Source organism: Culicoides brevitarsis, chromosome 1, assembly GCF_036172545.1.
Source record: "Culicoides brevitarsis isolate CSIRO-B50_1 chromosome 1, AGI_CSIRO_Cbre_v1, whole genome shotgun sequence".
NCBI classification, from domain to species: domain Eukaryota; kingdom Metazoa; phylum Arthropoda; class Insecta; order Diptera; family Ceratopogonidae; genus Culicoides; species Culicoides brevitarsis.
In genome coordinates, this window is record NC_087085.1 from 10,692,944 (window position 1) to 10,709,685 (window position 16,742).

The window sequence follows — 16,742 nt, forward strand, 5'->3', positions numbered from 1 at the left end:
TTTTTCTTGTAACCAAAAAGAAGAACATTGAAAGTCCATAAAAAATTCCTTTTCTCACATGTCAACTTTTTCAAGTCAATCGAACATTTTTCGTTGCAACACATAAAAAGATAGTTTCAGTAACATGTGTCTTTTTTCGAAGAAGAAACAATTTAATCCACGTTTGAAACTTTTTCTTGTCTTCATCCAAAATTCTAGAAGCTGTTTGTCCATCAAGTCACATACTTGTGTGGTGTTCCAATGCATTAAATAAATTATAAAAATGAGAACGTAGAACAAAAAAAAAGCCGTAAGAATCTAATTTGATTAAAACTCTGTATCACACATTTTTTCCATTCAAGTTTGACTCGCTTTGGGAAATTGTGAGAATGATATGTTTATAAATTAAATAAAAAAAAAAGTTTTTCCACACTACGGCGAAAAGATGAATAAATGAATTGTAATGTTGGTTGTTGTTGCCGCGTGTTAATAAAAGCTATGTTGCGTCGTCGTCGTCTCCGCTTTTGTTGCGAAAAAAACACAGAATGATAGAAAAATTGTGTTCGAGTCCCCAGAGTGGATGAAAAAGTTTGGTGTGAAAAGTATATAAATTTTATCTGTATGTGATATCTGATTTTTTCATTCATTCACTCATCCAAAATGATCCAAATAGAAAAAAAAATATAAAAGTTCAGCATCGACTGGGGAAATATAGCATAAACGTTTGCACTTCATAGAAATTAAAAGCTTTCGATGTAAACAAAAATTTGTGAGGTGCCATGGAGTCAGTCGGTCTACAGCTTTTATTATATGAAATAAATATTAAAATACATCACTCTTAATAAAAATCCTGCTCTTTGACAACCGATTTTGAAATGATGGGATGATGTTGACGATGACAACAACAGTCGCTAGAATTTTCCACTGTGGTAAACATTTTACAAAACAAGATTATCTCTTTTTTATAAAAAAAAACATCCGTCACATTGTTGGTCGCTTCTTCATCATAGTCGAGTCCTCATAATAAATATACTGTGAAAATATCTTGTGTCGAAAAGAAGATATTTCAAGAGACTTTAATATTTTTTAACAGATCCAATTTTTTAAAAATTTTTACCCAAAAGTTACTTTCCTTTAACTAAATTTTTATGCTTGATTTGGATTAAAAAGAAATTAATTTTAAATAATAATTAAATCAACTATAAATTATTATTAAGAATTATTAAAGTTCAAGTATTTTTTTTTATAAATTATTCAAAATTTTTTTATATTTTTTGGAAAAAAAATTAATATTTTAACACTAAAAACTAAAATTTTTGTTTAATTTTTTTTATTTTTATTAAAATTTTTTTTTTTAATTTTTGACTTTAATCTTGAACTATTTTTTTAAAAATTCTAATTTAAAAATTAAAAAAAATAAAATTCAAATAATTAATAAAAAAAATCTCCTATTTAATCAAAAAAAAATATAATAAAATATTTAACTATTTTTTTTTGTTTTTTAAGAAAAACTTATTCAGCTTAAATTTCTCAGAACACGTAAAACATGTAAATATCATAAAAAGTTTTTAACTAAAATATTTTAATTTTTTTTTATTTTTGACTTAAAATTTAAAAAATATTTTTTTTTGTGAAATATATTTAATTTAAAAAAAAAATAATTTTAATTGAAATGAATTTTATTGTAAAAGTTTTAAATAAACAAAAAAATAAAAAAAAAATTAAAAATAAAATAATAATTTATTTCAAATAAAAAATAATTTAATTCAAATATTTAAAATAAAATAAAAAAATTATTAAAAAAAAGATGAATCGCTTAAAATAGTAATATAATTCTCTCAAAAACTACATTTTTCACATCACTCTTAAAAAAGAAACATTATGAAATTACCTTATATACTCTGCTCGAAGGCTGGAGCTCTTCAATGGGATTATCTCTTTGTGTCTGAGCCAGACACAGATTTAAAGAAGAAAAAAAAGTAACATTTCCAACATCTATCTTCTTAATTTAATAATAAACGTATCCCATTCCTCGCCTTTTCTTGCCTTGATTCGCGTGCGTCGACGGAAGGAAGAAGCCCACTTGAAAATTTATTTGCTCACACAAAATGCGATACATAATTTGTTTTGTCAGAATGGCAAAATAAATTTATTTCCCAAACTTGTTTATTATCCACTTCATTAAAGGAAATTAAACTAAAGGTATGTTGTTATACACTTGAGATGATTTGAATAATTTGCCTCGTGTAGCGTGTCTCGTGAGTCGTTAGATGGCAAAAGGATACAATTTCAGATATTTGCATTGATGTGATGCGATGCGAGTTTTGTATGGAGAGGATAAATTTCGTTGAATCGCTTTTTTGATATATTTAGAGAATTTTTTTTTTATTTTTATTCATTTTAAATTCCCGCCAATTTTACAATTCTAAAGAAATATTCAACTGAAATATTTCGCTTGAGTTTTTTTAATTGCTATAGAATTAAAATTTTTACAGGTTGGAAGTGAAATAAATTTAAATGAAATATTTTTTTTTTCATAGCGATACATCTTGTTAAAAGCGTTGCCATTCAATTTCGAGCAGAAAAACCCCCTTTGTGTCAATTGCTATCATTTTACGTGAAAATTAAAGGGAAAATGAATGGTTCACTCACCAAACATTCATCATCGGCATGATTATAATCGAGTCATTTTAATTGGAAAACGACTGAACTTCCCGTTTGACAGACACGCAAAATTCGCTGGAATTAAATTGATTAATTTCGGTGCTTTGTAATTTTCTTATTTTCCGCATCAATAAAGTCGCACATTCGCTTTGAACTGACTTTCTATTGAACTTGCGACTAAATTAAAATATTTTAATCGACAAGGACGCTAATCAACAAGTCACAGAGAAAAAAGTTGACGACCGATTCAATTTTTATGCCATCTTCATTAAAATGGTAGCAACGTACCTGCGTCTTTTGTCCGTGACATGCCGAATGGAAAATAAAATAGCTGATAGCTTTTCAATTCGATTTCTACAATGCCATGATGATGATGATGAATATGATGTGATGGGAAAAAGACTGTAATCGTCCATTTAATTTACTCATTCAATTTAACAACTCATCTTTTCTCGGAATTTGTACGACGGGAACGAGGACGACAATTTGAATGCAAGATCGATGATGATGCTGATATCGAAATGATTTTCCATTAGATTTTGTCGCTGAGATAAATTAAATATTTAACTCAATTATTTTTGTGCATACACGACACATATACACACACCTGATGTCATGTCAGAGATAAGTGCTTTGAATGTGGAAAAATAGCGAGAAATAAAAAGGAAATTTGCAGGGTCATCAGTTTCTTTGAAAATGTGCTTTCGATGTGCGTGATAAGAAAAAGTTGAAGATATTTTTGTTTTTATGGATGTTGAAAAGGTTCAATTAATGGCGATTGTTAGTTGATTAGGTAGGAGTTTATAGATTGAAAATGATTTTATTGAATTTTTTGAATAATGCTTTTAAAAAAAATTTCTCATATTTTGTGTGGATTTTTGGATAATTTTTTTAAATATAAAAGAATTAAAAAAGTTTTTTTTATCAAAATTTTACAAAAAAAATTAAACAATTAATTAATTATTTTTTATTTAAAAAATGATTTAAAAAATTAAAAAAAAAATAATAAAATAAATTAAACTTTTGAAATAAAAATAAAAAAAAAATAAAAAAAAGCGATTATTTAATTAATTTTTACAATTTTTTTATTAAACTTATATTTATTATATTTTTTTATTATTTATTATTTTAAATACCTATTATAATTTAAAATAAAAAAAAATTAAAATAAATAATTAAATAAATAATAACATTATAGTTTTAAATAAATAAAATAATAATATTTAAATAATAAATAATTCGTTATATTATTTTTATAATTTAATTAATTATTTATTTTATTTTTTTTTTTATTTATTTTAAATTGTTTATTTTTTATTTTATTTTGTAATTATTAAAATAATAATTTTTAAGCTTTTTAAATGTAAATTAATAAATTTTTAATATTAAAAAGTATTTACTTTCTGCTAAAAAATATAATGAGAAAAATATTGTTGGTACTTTAATATTTAAAAATAAATCGAAAAATAAATTAATTACTTAACTTAAATTAATGAAAATTATTTAACTAAAACAAAATTAAATAATTTTAATTAATCTCACATATAAAATATTGTAAAAAAAATCTTTGCTATTTTTTTTATTTTTTAATTTTTTTTTATAAATTCTTTATTTTTTAAAATTATTATTCTATAAATTTTAATTTTTTTTCATGTACTTACTTTAACCAATTTTCAATATTAAATTTTAAATAATAAAAAAAAAATAATTAAAAGTAACGAAAAAAATTTAAAAAAATTGAAAGTATGAGAAAAAACTAAAAGCAGAAAATATATTTTAAAGAAAATTCCTTTTGAAAAATTTTCTACATTTTTTTCTACTTTAAAAACATGTTCAAATTCACTCTTTAAAAAAAATCTTTTCATTTCCTTCAACTTTAAACAAATTTTCAGAAAAGAAAACTTTTATAAATCAAAAAGGTGAATCACCTGTTAAGAAATATCCTTTAACGTTAAATTTTTGCTCATTTCGCACACACATCTCGTATAAACTCTCCCCAAGCCATAATCTATTCGCATAATCCAGAATTTAATGTTCTTTAATATATCATTGAAGCACCAATCCATTTCATTCCTCTTTTACTCTTTTCTTTTTCTTCTTCTGTGGAAAAACATATTTTTTCCTCGCTCCTGATGATGTTGATGCATGCAAGCAAAAGGAAAATTTATTTGGACTTATCAATACACTTCGAGTCCACTTATTGCCTCCTTCTTTCATTGAACCGCACGAGAAGAAGAAAAATATAAATGAGAAAAAATTCTTCCTTTATGCATTCATTCAATCTGATTAAGAGTATTATCTGGACATTAAGCACTTATATATGGTCTAGACACCTTATTGGCAAGACCCTCATAATGTAATAAAAATAAAATCCAGCAAAAAAAAAAAAATTATCATCAATATTTACCTCGTCAATGCACTGCACGTCGCGTCGTCCTGTGCAAGTGAAACATAAATAAGCAAAGAAAAAGTTGTTATTATTATTAAGAAATCGTAAAAGAGAAAAAAGGGTTCTCCACAAATAAATAAAACAGATACTTTCGCCGAATATTATTTCCTTCAAGGATTTTCTCGCCAACACACACACACGAAAGTCGATGATGAGGAGGATCATCATTTCGTTACAACAAGATATGATTTTCCATTCAAAACATGAAATTTAATGTAAAAAGCTCCCCTTTTATTTTTTCTTTCGGTCGATATGATGGAAGAAAACCGAAAAACCAACACAAAAAAGTCAGATGTTGTAACACGCGTGTATCTCCAACAAAAGGCAAATGTTACACCGCAGCACACAATCCCACATAGAGCAGCTGCAGTGCGGCTTAATTCCATTATGACACACTTTTCTCTGTGTGTGTTTGTATTGTTGTTGAGACGAATCGACGACGAGGGAAACACAGAGAAATTCCGTCAGACAGATGCTCTCACCTCAAATAAAAATATATGTGAGATTTTCCTATTGAAAGGCTGATGCAAGAATCGAAAAAAAATTTGGATTTAAGTTGAGGAAAATAAATGAAAATTCACTTCAAGAGCTGAAAAGTTTATTTCAAGAGCTAAATTTTGTATTTCAAGAGCTAAATTTTTATTTCAAGAGCTAAAAGTTTTATTTTAAGAGCTGAAATTTTATTTCAAGAGCTAAATTTTTATTTCAAGAGCTGAAAGTTTTATTTCAAGAGCTGAAATTTTATTCCAAAACCTAAGCTTTTATTTCAAAAGCTGAAAGTTTTATTTCAAGAGCTGAAATTTTATTTCAAAAGCTAAATTTTTATATCAGGAGCTGAAATTTTATTTCAAAAACTAAATTTTTATTTCAAAAGCTAAAAAAATCATTTCAAGAGCTAAGTTTATTTCAAGAGCTGAAAATTTTATTTCAAGAGCTAAATTTTTATTTCAAAAGCTAAATTTTTATTTCAAGAGCTGAAATTTTATTTCAAGAGCTGAAATTTTATTTCAAGAGCTAAATTTTTATTTCAAGAGCTAAATTTTTATTTCAAGAGCTGAAATTTTATTTCAAGAGCTGAAATTTTATTTCAAGAGCTAAATTTTTATTTCAAAAACTGAAGTTTATTTCAAAAGCTTAAAAATTTATTTCAAGAGCTGAAATTTTATTTCAAGAGCTGAAATTTTATTTCAAGAGCAAAAAGTTTTATTTCAAGAGCTAAATTTTCATTTCAAGAGCTGAAATTTTATTTCAAGAGCTGAAAGTTTTATTTCAAGAGCTAAATTTTCATTTCAAGAGCTGAAAGTTTTATTTCAAGAGCTGACATTTTATTTCAAGAGCTAAATTTTTATTTCAAGAGCTGAAATTTTATTTCAAGAGCTAAATTTTTATTTCAAAAGCTAAATTTTTATTTCAAAAGCTAAATTTATATTTCAAAAACTGAAATTTTATTTCAAAAGCTAAATTTTTATTTCAAAAGCTGAAAAGTTTATCTCAAGAGCTAAATTTTCATTTCAAGAGCTGAAAAATTCATTTCAAAAACAAAAAAAATAAATTTTATTTCTTTAAACTTTTTTCGATTTATTAAAAATAAATAAAATAGTTTTAAAGGGGAAAATTCAAAAATTTTCGAAACATCGCATCAGCCTAACTACTTTTGTTTGCTTCACTTCATATTCCAAGTTACGACAGAGAATATCAAAGTCACAGATCTTCTTATTATAATTTATATCCCCTTTGAGAATTGAAATAATAAACATTTTTTTATTTTATTTTAGAAATGAAATGGAAATCCACAAAAAACAAGCTCTTGTGCATAAGACAACAAGAAGGGGGACATGCATGATAATCGTTATCTCCAAACTACAAGAGATGATAATATGGTAATTTTATCAATTTAAATGAGGTCCGGTAAAATTTTCAATTTCGCTACTTCCTGCCAGATTTTCATGCTCCGCTGCAAGAAATGATAGAAAATCGCATTAAAGGGTTTTTTTTCGGATTTATGTACATTACATTATGATTATTATAATATAAATATTCCATAAATAGACGTGAATTTTACTCCGCCAAAAGATATGCAAAACATGAGTTGCGGAGTTAACGGATAAAGAAGGAGCAAGGAACGAGAATCAAGACGAAGGCTTACATTTAATAATAATCATAATATTTTTATCTCTATTTATATACAAATACATGCACTTCTGCTGCCTACAGATGTTCCGCAGTGAAAAGGTTGCGAAAAGCGAGAAAAAGAGGAAGCACACCCGTCGTTCGTCGTCTTTTCTCATAAAATATATTAAAATTAATGTGAGAAAGTCTTTAACGTACACACAATTTAATAATAATCATTAGCATAATTATTATTATTATTGGGAGGATCGAGAAGAAGACGTGCCATGTAAAAGGTGTAAAAATATAAATAAGTACAAAATTAAATTAGACTGTCAGTTGCAGCTTTGGAAGGAAATGAAAAGTGTCGCACGAAATTATGTTCATCTTTTTGTTGTATCCTGAACATGAGATTAGAAAAAGAATTCTATGAAAAGTAAAAAAGGATTTTTTTTATTTAAAAAGCTTCGTGAAAATTAAAAGAATTTAGAGCAAAAATTAAAAATTGATGTTTTAGACAATTATTTTTTCCGGGATATAAATTGATATTTAATTGGAAAAAAATCTAAATTTTTTATTGAAGTTGATTAAAATAGGAATTCAAAGATAATTTTAGTAATTCAGAATTAAATCAAGAGATGGCGCTGTTCAACAAAAATTCACAATATGCTGAAATTGTGAATAATTGAAGTTAAATACAAGGAAATTAAAGCATTTTTTTCAATTTTTTGGTTAAATTTCATATTTTTTTATATTACAAGGCTCGAAATATCTCTTTTTTAAATATTTTTTTAAAATTCGAAATTTTACCATCCGAATTTTCTTTTAAATTGATTTCATAATTTAATATTATTAAATTTTTCTGACAGAAATTATTTTTTAATATTATTTAAATTCCCTAAAATAATTTTTAAATATATTTCTTTTTATAAAATAACTCTCTATTTATCATTTTTGGCTCGATATTGGCATTTGAAAGCTGATTTTTGGTATTTAAAGATGCATTGCTGCATCAATTTTCGTTTTCCGTAACTTTTTCTTTCAATATTTCCAATTCCCTGTCTTTGTCATTTAAAGATTTTGTAATTTTTTGACACTCATTAGTAAGATCTAAAATAAATTTATACAAAAAATTGAGAAATAAAAATTTTAAACGAAAATTTACTTGAAATTTCTTCATGTTTGGCACTAATTTTATTCTTCAGATCTTGAATGATCGTTTCCTTTTCCATTAACGCGTTTTTGATATTATTCAGCTCTTCAGAAATTTTTTGACATTCGACTACTGCTTTGAGTCCTGCTTGCATTTCTCTTTAAAATAAATTTTAAATAAAAACAAAAAAAATTTATTTAGAAGAATTCACAAAAATCTTCTAAAATTTAAACATTAATTTTTTACCTCATTCTACTCGCTTTTACTTCTTCAAGTTTGTCCTTTAACTCGACCTTCTGCGCTTTCAAGTAAAGATTTTCATGAGAGAAGAACGTGATTTCTCGTCCGGCATCATCAAGACGTTTCAATAAAAAGAGCTCATTGTTGTTCGTCATTGAAACTTTAAATTCAAACAAATCAATTACTTCGTTCAAGTTTAATTTGTTCGTGAACTAAAAAAAAATAAATTTATTTTTTGAAGAAAAAAAAAATAGAAAATTTTTAAGTTACCTCATCAGCACATCTGGCTTCCAAAATTTTTTCAATGGATTTTTCAATTCTCTCTTGCAAGTGATGACTAATTTTTTCTTTCACAAAAACACGATGTTGACTTGTTTTGACTAAAAATGATGAATTTTCCACTGAGGAAGAGATTTTTTCACAAATTGTGTTTGTTACAATATCCAACGGGCATTCTCGTAAAATTTCCAAAGTATATTTTACGATTTCTACTTCTTGTAAGAAAAGACTTTGACCGAGAATGCGTTGAGTAACTTCAAAATCCAACGTTTTCTGAAATAATTTCTTCAATTTTTGCCCTTCTTGATTTGAATGAGATACGATTTGAAGCAATTTTAATCCATAAATGTACATTTCGAGCTCAGTTTTTGTAAAAGAATGGATTTCAGTCTAAAAAAATCAATTTTTAAAAAATTTTAATAACAAAAATTAAAATTTACTCACCTCCCGATAATTTGTTAATTTTCGAAAAATTTGTAAGAAGAATTCTTCATTTAAAATGCTGAGAACGACTTTTTCGAACTTTTCAATGGTCAACAAGCCAATCAAAAATTTACAAAGAGCAGAAATAGATTCACAATGAGGTACTATTTTGTGGACTATTAAAATAATTTCAGGCAATTTTTGAATTATAGTTGCAGAAATCTTCTCGTCGTCACAGATTTTTGGTATTTGAAGTAATTCTTGAATAAATTTATATGATTCGATTGCTACTTTGTCGTTCCAAATCCATTCCAGACTAAAATTTAGCACTTCCATGCATCGAAGATGATCATCTTTCACCAAAAATGGAATAAAATGCCTGAAAAGTTCCATTATTTTAGCAAAAAATGTCTCTTGCATATCGGTTAAATATTTTCCGTCTCCAATTTTTTCTTCTTTATTGAGTTTCTCATCAAGGATCTAAAAAAATTTAATTTTTTTTTATCACAAACGTGAAGAAAATTTTTCAAAAATAATTTTTACCATTATTAGATTAGAAACTTCATTCTCTCCGTCGGTATAATCATCAAAATATTGCAAATAATTCTCTTTGATGTCAATAAAAAAGTCAATTGTGTGACAAAGGACGTCAAAATTCCAAATTCTAATGAAAAAAAAAAATATTTTAAAAAAATTATTATTAAAAATTTCTAAAAAAAATTACGAAATTGTCTCCTTGACTTCCAAAAAAACGTTCTTCATGAAGCGATTTGAGTTGATTTCAAACTTTTTCTCTTCTGATGGCTCAAATAAAATATATTCCAACTTAAATTTCTGTTAAAAAATATTTTTTAGTAAAAAATTATCAATAAATCCTTTCAAAACTTACCAAAAATGCATGTTTTCGAACTTTTTCCAAGACATTCTCGTAATCAAAATTTTCGCGAAAATTTTCAATGGCTGGAACATTTTTAAAACACAAATTAATGAGCACCAAAGTTGCCAAATGAACAATTTCATCTTCGTTTCTTTGAATTAACGATACGAGTGACTTCATCATTTTATCTAAAAACGGTTCATTCCACGTCAATTTCACATTGAGAGTTAATTTGTGCAAAATATTCAACAATTTCATTATTTTTGCCTTTCCTGTGACTTCTTGAAGAATTTTTGACAACACGGATAGAAATTTTAAATTTTCTACTAAAGTTTTGTGGAAGCCACTGTTGATAGCTTGTTCCAAGGCAGCAATCGATGACCATAGAAGAGTACTTTGACCATCGATCATCGCGATTAAATTGTGTAAATTGATGAAAAATGAACAAATTTCCTTGTTACGCAAAGGATCAAAGCAACGAGGATCCAAAATTGTGCTAATTAACTAAAAAAATAAAAAATTTAAGAAAAATATTTTTAAAAAATTAAATAACCTACCGTTAAATGTCTATTCAACCCGTTAATGTTTTCCTCTGATTTTACATTCAAATATTCCTCGTAAAACGTGTTAAAATTTCTAAAGTTTTCCATGTACTTTTCCATAATTTTTCGTTTTTTTCAAGTGACAAATGTTTCATTGTTTGCTTGATTTGCATTTTTAGTCATTTTTTGACACAAAAACATGTGAAAACTTGATAAACAAAAAAGAAGCAATCACATAAACAACGAAAAACTAAAAGTTTTCAACAAAACTCGTGTTACTACAGCAATAAAAATATCACCTACTTATCATTTTGAGCCATGCACGAAATTGTGGCGTTCTTCAATCATCGTGATTCATGAACGAAAAGTGAAAATATTGGAAAAAAATGTTTGTGAAAAATGGTTTTTATGGAGAGCACTGAAAAATAGAAAATAAGAAAATTTTTAAATTTGAAAGGAGTGTTGAAATGAGAAATTACAAAATTTAATGATTTTTTAGTTGAATTTATGAAACCTGTGGATTGAGTTCTACCCGTCGAAAGATTTTTTGTCTTTAAAAACTCAAATCTGCTCCTAAATCTATGCAATTTATGAAGTTTTCATAGAAAATAGAACTTTTATCATTTTTCTGAGGTATGCAATGAACCTTACACTTCATATTTGAGAAATTTTCTTAATTTTTAATGAAATTTCTTGTATTTCAAGATAATTTTTCTACTATAAAGCCATTTCATAACTAATTTTATATTTTTTATAAAAAAAACACAAAGAAATTCTCGAAATAAAATTTGAATTGTAAAATGTCAAAATTCGTATGAGACTCAAAATCCATAGAAATTTCGAAAAATTTTAAATCAAATTTGTGCATTTCTTTCAGTTTTTTTAAGAATATAAAAATTAGCTATGAAAAAGCTTTTAAGAAGAAAATTTATCCTGAAATATGGAAAATTCATGAAAAATAAGGAAAATCTTCCAAATATGAAGTGTAAGGTTCATTGCATACCACATAATATTTTTTTCTATTAATTTTAAAAATCGTATTGATTGCATAGTTTTGGGGTAAATTTATACTTTTTCATCTCATAAAAATAAATTTCCTAAAATTATACAAAAAATATTATTTTTAAAAAATCTTCTATAAAATATGCAATGAAACTTACACTTCATATTTTAAATTTTTCTTAATTTTACACACATTTTTATATTTTTTTTTATTTTTTCAGATCATAAACCTTCTTCTGCTTCAACTTGACATTTTACAAAAAAATTAAAATAAATTCTTAAATCAAAAATTCGAGTTAAAGCGTTACAAAACTTACGTGACATCATAAAAACCCAAAATCCAATCCTAATAATATGCAATAAAACAAAAACAACTTTCGCGCCCATTCATTGTTGTCCATGACGAATCGACAAAACAAATTCTGCTGATTCTTACGTAACGTGGAAAAACAAAAAATAGAGTTTTGTGCTTTACTTCGTCTCGGAACACAGCTAGCAAAAGTACATAAAATATCGTGACACACTTTAATCAGCCAAGTAAATTTATTTGTCATTTTATTTCCATATTTTTCGGTGCCTCGTCAAGCATTTGCAAGTGTCGTGCCTTCCATGTCAACCCTTTCGCATCAAATTCACGAGTGTTCTTTATATTCATAAATTCCGTAATATTTCCTTGTCTACACATCGTAAAAAATATTACTATTACTCAATCAAATAAGCGGAAGTTGTGTGTGTGTGTGAAAAAAACTTTTCTTTATTCATTTTTTCATGACCTAGACAACTTTTTCGCCCGTGTTTAGGAATTTTTATTGACAGCAAAAAATAACACGTGAGTGAAAAGCGCAATGTTAGACCTTGAAAACACGTTGATGCGCTTGCCGGAGCCCAAAGACACCGGAGCAAAGGACGAGAAACGATCAGTTAGTTTTGTGACGGTTTATCGCCGGAAAAAATATTTGAATCGCCCGTGTTACTTCGAGGACGAAGATGCGGTTCAAATATCTTTCGGTCCATCGCGGAGTCTTGCGCGACATTGTTACTTGCCGGATACCGTGGAGCGTGGGATTCAGAATATTCCGCATAGTGCGGAGGACGAGGCGAATACGGAAGCCTTGCAATTTGCGTCGGAGGGAGTTTTGCATGCGGAAGGCGGATGGCCCAAGGATATAAGTTACCAAAATTCGGAGCAAACAAGTCGTTACAAGCGGAAAATTGAGAAAACGGAGGAATATATTTCGCAAATGTCGAATTTGACACAAACGATGATGCATATGATCAAGCAAAATAATGCTGTGAATATTTATCAGAATTATTTTGAAGAGATTGAACCGTTGGAACTGACGGAAAATTACTCGAGTCGAACTATTACTGTTTTTCATGAGCACGGGGATATTCATGTGAGTAATTTTTTTGTGTTTTTTTCACTAAAAATTATTTTTTTTTAAATTATTTCACATAAAATAGATTTTTAAAAATTTAAATAATTTTTTTTAAATTTAATTCAGTTTCACATAAAATATTTTTTTAATTTATTATTTCACTTTAAAATATTTTTTTTTAAATTTTAATATTTTTTTTTTACAAATATTAGTTTGAAAAAAATTAATTAAATTTAAAATTTTATTTTAAAATTTTATTAATTTTTTTTTCACTTAAAATATTTTTTTTTAAATTTAATTCAATAATTTCACTTAAAATAATTTTATTAAATTAAAATAATTATTTGAATTTACATAAATTTTTCTATATTTATTTTTATTAAAAATTAAAATTAATTTTTTTTCACTTAAATTTATTTTTTTTTTAGTTCTATTAAATTTTTTCACATAAAATTGATTTTTTTTATTTTAATAAAAATTTTTGATCACTTTAATTTTTTAATTTTAATTTTTAATAACAATTAAATATTAAATATATTTCACTAAAAATTTATTTTTTTCACAAATTTTTTCCTTATTAAATTAAAATATTTTTTTTTACTAAAATTCAATTAAGTTTTTATTTAAGTTTAATTTTTTTCACTTGATTTTTAAAATTTTCGTTTTTTGTTTTCAGTTTAAAATATTTCACTGGAATTTGAATTTTTGTTATAAATTATTATTTTTTTTTCGCTTAAAATTGATTTCAAATTGATTGAATTTAATTTAATTTATTTTTTTTTTATTTTTAGCGCCCCGTCACGAACATCGCATGGAATTTCGAGGTAAACACTCAATTCGCCGCCGCCTTTTCCGACAAATTTCAATTCAACAAGCCCGCAGCGACGTACATCTGGGACATTGACAACCCGAATGTGCCTCTTCTCACTCTAACTTCTTCACATCCGGCGCCCTGCGTCGAATATAACCCCAAAGATTCGCACATTTTGGCAAGCGGCATGAATTCCGGGCAAGTCGTTGTGTGGGATTGTCGCATCAGCAGCAACGAGCAACTCGTGTCGAATCACGAATTCAGTCATCGGGACCAAATTAATTGCTTGGTGTGGTTTCAGTCGAAGACAAACAGCGAATTTTTCACCGGTTCAACTGAGGGACAGTTGTGCTGGTGGGACATACGGAAAATTGACAAACCAACTGATCGAATTTTTCTCGATCCGATGAAAAGTGATCCGGGAAAGTTGTCGCGTGCGTTTGCGATTTCGGCGATTGACTCGGATCCGAGTATTGCGACAAAGTATATGGCGGGAACGGAGCAAGGAGTGCTTTTTACATGTGAGATTTTTAAGAAAATATTTTTTTTTCCTATTTTAGTGCATTTAACATAAATTTTGAGAAGAAATATAATTTTTGAAGTTAATTTATTTTTTTTTATTTTTTTTGTTGAAACAATTAATTATAATTTTTGCCAATTATAATTTTTTTCCTTTATTTTAATGAAAAAAAAAATTTTTAGTGAAAAATAATCCATTTGAAAAGTAAAATTACAATATAAAAAAAAAATTTAATAAAAAAATCAGAAAAAAAGTAAAAAATAAAAAAAAATTAAATTAATTATAAATTTAATTAGGTAAATTAATTTTTTTCCTTTGAATTTATTTTTTTTTTATTTTTTTTTTTAATTTATTTTTTTACTTACCAATTTTTTTTATTTTTTAGGCAATCGCAAGGGAAAAACTCCAAACGAAAAAATCACATCTCGCGTCAAATGTCACTACGGAGCAATTTGTTCGGTAATGCGAAGTCCTCATTTCATCAAAAATTACATGACAGTCGGGGATTGGCAGGCAAAAATATGGACTGAAGACAACAAAGACACGTCAATTGTGTGGACCAAAGAATATTTTTCGCAGCTAACATGCGGCGTGTGGAGCGAAACACGTTGCGCGGTTTTCTTCGTGGGTCGCATCGATGGCATGGTTGACGTTTGGGACATTGTGCAAGACCTTAACAAGCCAGTTTACAGCATCAAAGTAAGATTTCTTCCAAAATTTTCAATTTTCTCACGAATTTTTGCTTTCAGATCTCCGACTATCCGGTTTTGAGTTTGAAACATCACAAAGAAGGAAAATATATAATTGTGGGAACGAGTGACGGGCATGTTCATTTACAAGAATTGAGTGATAATTTGGTTCATACTTACAGGTTTTTGACTGTTTGTGAAATTTTTTGGCTTAAAATCTTAAAAAATTTTATTTTTTAGTAACGAGCGTCAATTAATGGCTTCCATGTTGGAACGTGAGACGAAACGTGAACGCTTTCTGGAGATCCGTATTCGAGAAGTCAAGCTACGTGAAAAAGAGTTGCGTCGCGAAAAGGAACTCGCACGTGCTCAATACGAAGAAGACAAGGCGACGGAGAAGGACAACGTTGAAATCGCCGAAAAAGCCTTCATGACTGTCATTGAAGCTGAAATTAAACGTCGAGAGGGTATATATCAACGATTAAATATTCCCTTTTAACTTTCTTCTCTCTATCTTTCACACTTTTTTCTAATTCTGAGACAGCTTCACTTTTTTTCTTTAAATTCACTTCCATAATTGCCTCTTGTCTACCTAAAAATGCATTTTTTATTAACTTACGCTTTATTAACCCAAACAGGAGACGGCCTTAGAATGCTGGAACGAGAAAATTTATTATATAGCTATAGTAGAACGGGTCCCGCAAGGAATTGAGCAATATCATGCCTTGTTTCTTGTGCAGTTACGTATTTAGTGGCAAGAAACCCATCAAAGAACCATTTTGAGACAGACAGATATGGTGTGTGTCTGCAAACTTGCTTTGCTATTTCCTGCTAGTAGCTGCTTGTAAAAAAAAACAGAACGATCCGGAAAAGCTTTAAAAAAAATAGTTAAGTACGAGATAAAATTAGTTGAAATATGTTTAAAAATGGCACAAATTGTTACTTTTTGCACTTGTTCAATATTTATTTATTTTTATTGCAGTAGTTGGAGTTGTTGATGTTTGTTGAGTTTTTTGAGATATACATGATTTTAGTTTAAAATATAAGACGTTTCCATACAGAAATATATTTTAAATGAAAAAATTGCAAATATATCGAATTATTTTTACTAAAGTAATTTTTAAAATATTTTTTTTAAATAATATTATTTTTTTTAACTTTAATTTTTTACTTTTAATTTTTTTTTAATTTAATGAACCCTGAAAATAATTAATTTAATTTAATTAAAAAAAATAAATATTTTTTTAAATTAAGGGAACTCTAGAAAAATTTTGCAATTTGATTAAAATTTTAAAAAATATTCATTTTATATTTATCATTATTAAAATTAATTAATTAATTATTTTTTTTAAATTAAATTTGAAAGTTTCAGAAATTTTCATTTTTTTTTTTTTGTTTTTTAATGTAAATATTTGTTTATGTATTTTTTAAATATATTTTTACGTTTTTTTATATTTAATTTAGGCCGCTCCAAATGAAAATAAAAAATAAAGTCCAAAATTTTTGAAAATAAAATGGGGGGGGGGGCAAAATAAAAAAAAATTTTGAAATACTTATTTTCATACAAAATGACAAAATTTTAGTAATTTTTGATCGTTGATTAATATTTTTTTTTTTTTTTTGTTT

The 16,742-nt window shown here is 26.6% G+C and overlaps 1 protein-coding gene across 1 annotated transcript; it reads left to right on the forward strand.

Annotated features, from left to right (window-relative positions):
- The first annotated feature begins 12,562 nt into the window (after positions 1 to 12,562).
- On the forward strand, positions 12,563 to 15,615 carry LOC134837254 (dynein intermediate chain 3, ciliary-like). The gene is made up of 5 exons (XM_063852622.1): positions 12,563 to 13,114; positions 13,888 to 14,428; positions 14,813 to 15,126; positions 15,177 to 15,298; positions 15,357 to 15,615. The coding sequence occupies exons 1-5, from the start codon at positions 12,563 to 12,565 to the stop codon at positions 15,613 to 15,615; spliced, it is 1,788 nt and encodes a 595-aa protein (XP_063708692.1).
- The last annotated feature ends 1,127 nt before the right edge of the window (positions 15,616 to 16,742 follow it).

Excerpts from the sequence above, each read along its gene's own strand:
- LOC134837254 (XM_063852622.1), top strand. The coding sequence starts at position 12,563 with ATGTTAGACCTTGAAAACACGTTGATGCGCTTGCCGGAGCCCAAAGAC. Across the intron at positions 13,115-13,887 it reads ATGAGCACGGGGATATTCAT|CGCCCCGTCACGAACATCGC; the intron begins GTGAGTAATTTT and ends TTTTATTTTTAG. Across the intron at positions 15,127-15,176 it reads AGCCAGTTTACAGCATCAAA|ATCTCCGACTATCCGGTTTT; the intron begins GTAAGATTTCTT and ends TTTTGCTTTCAG.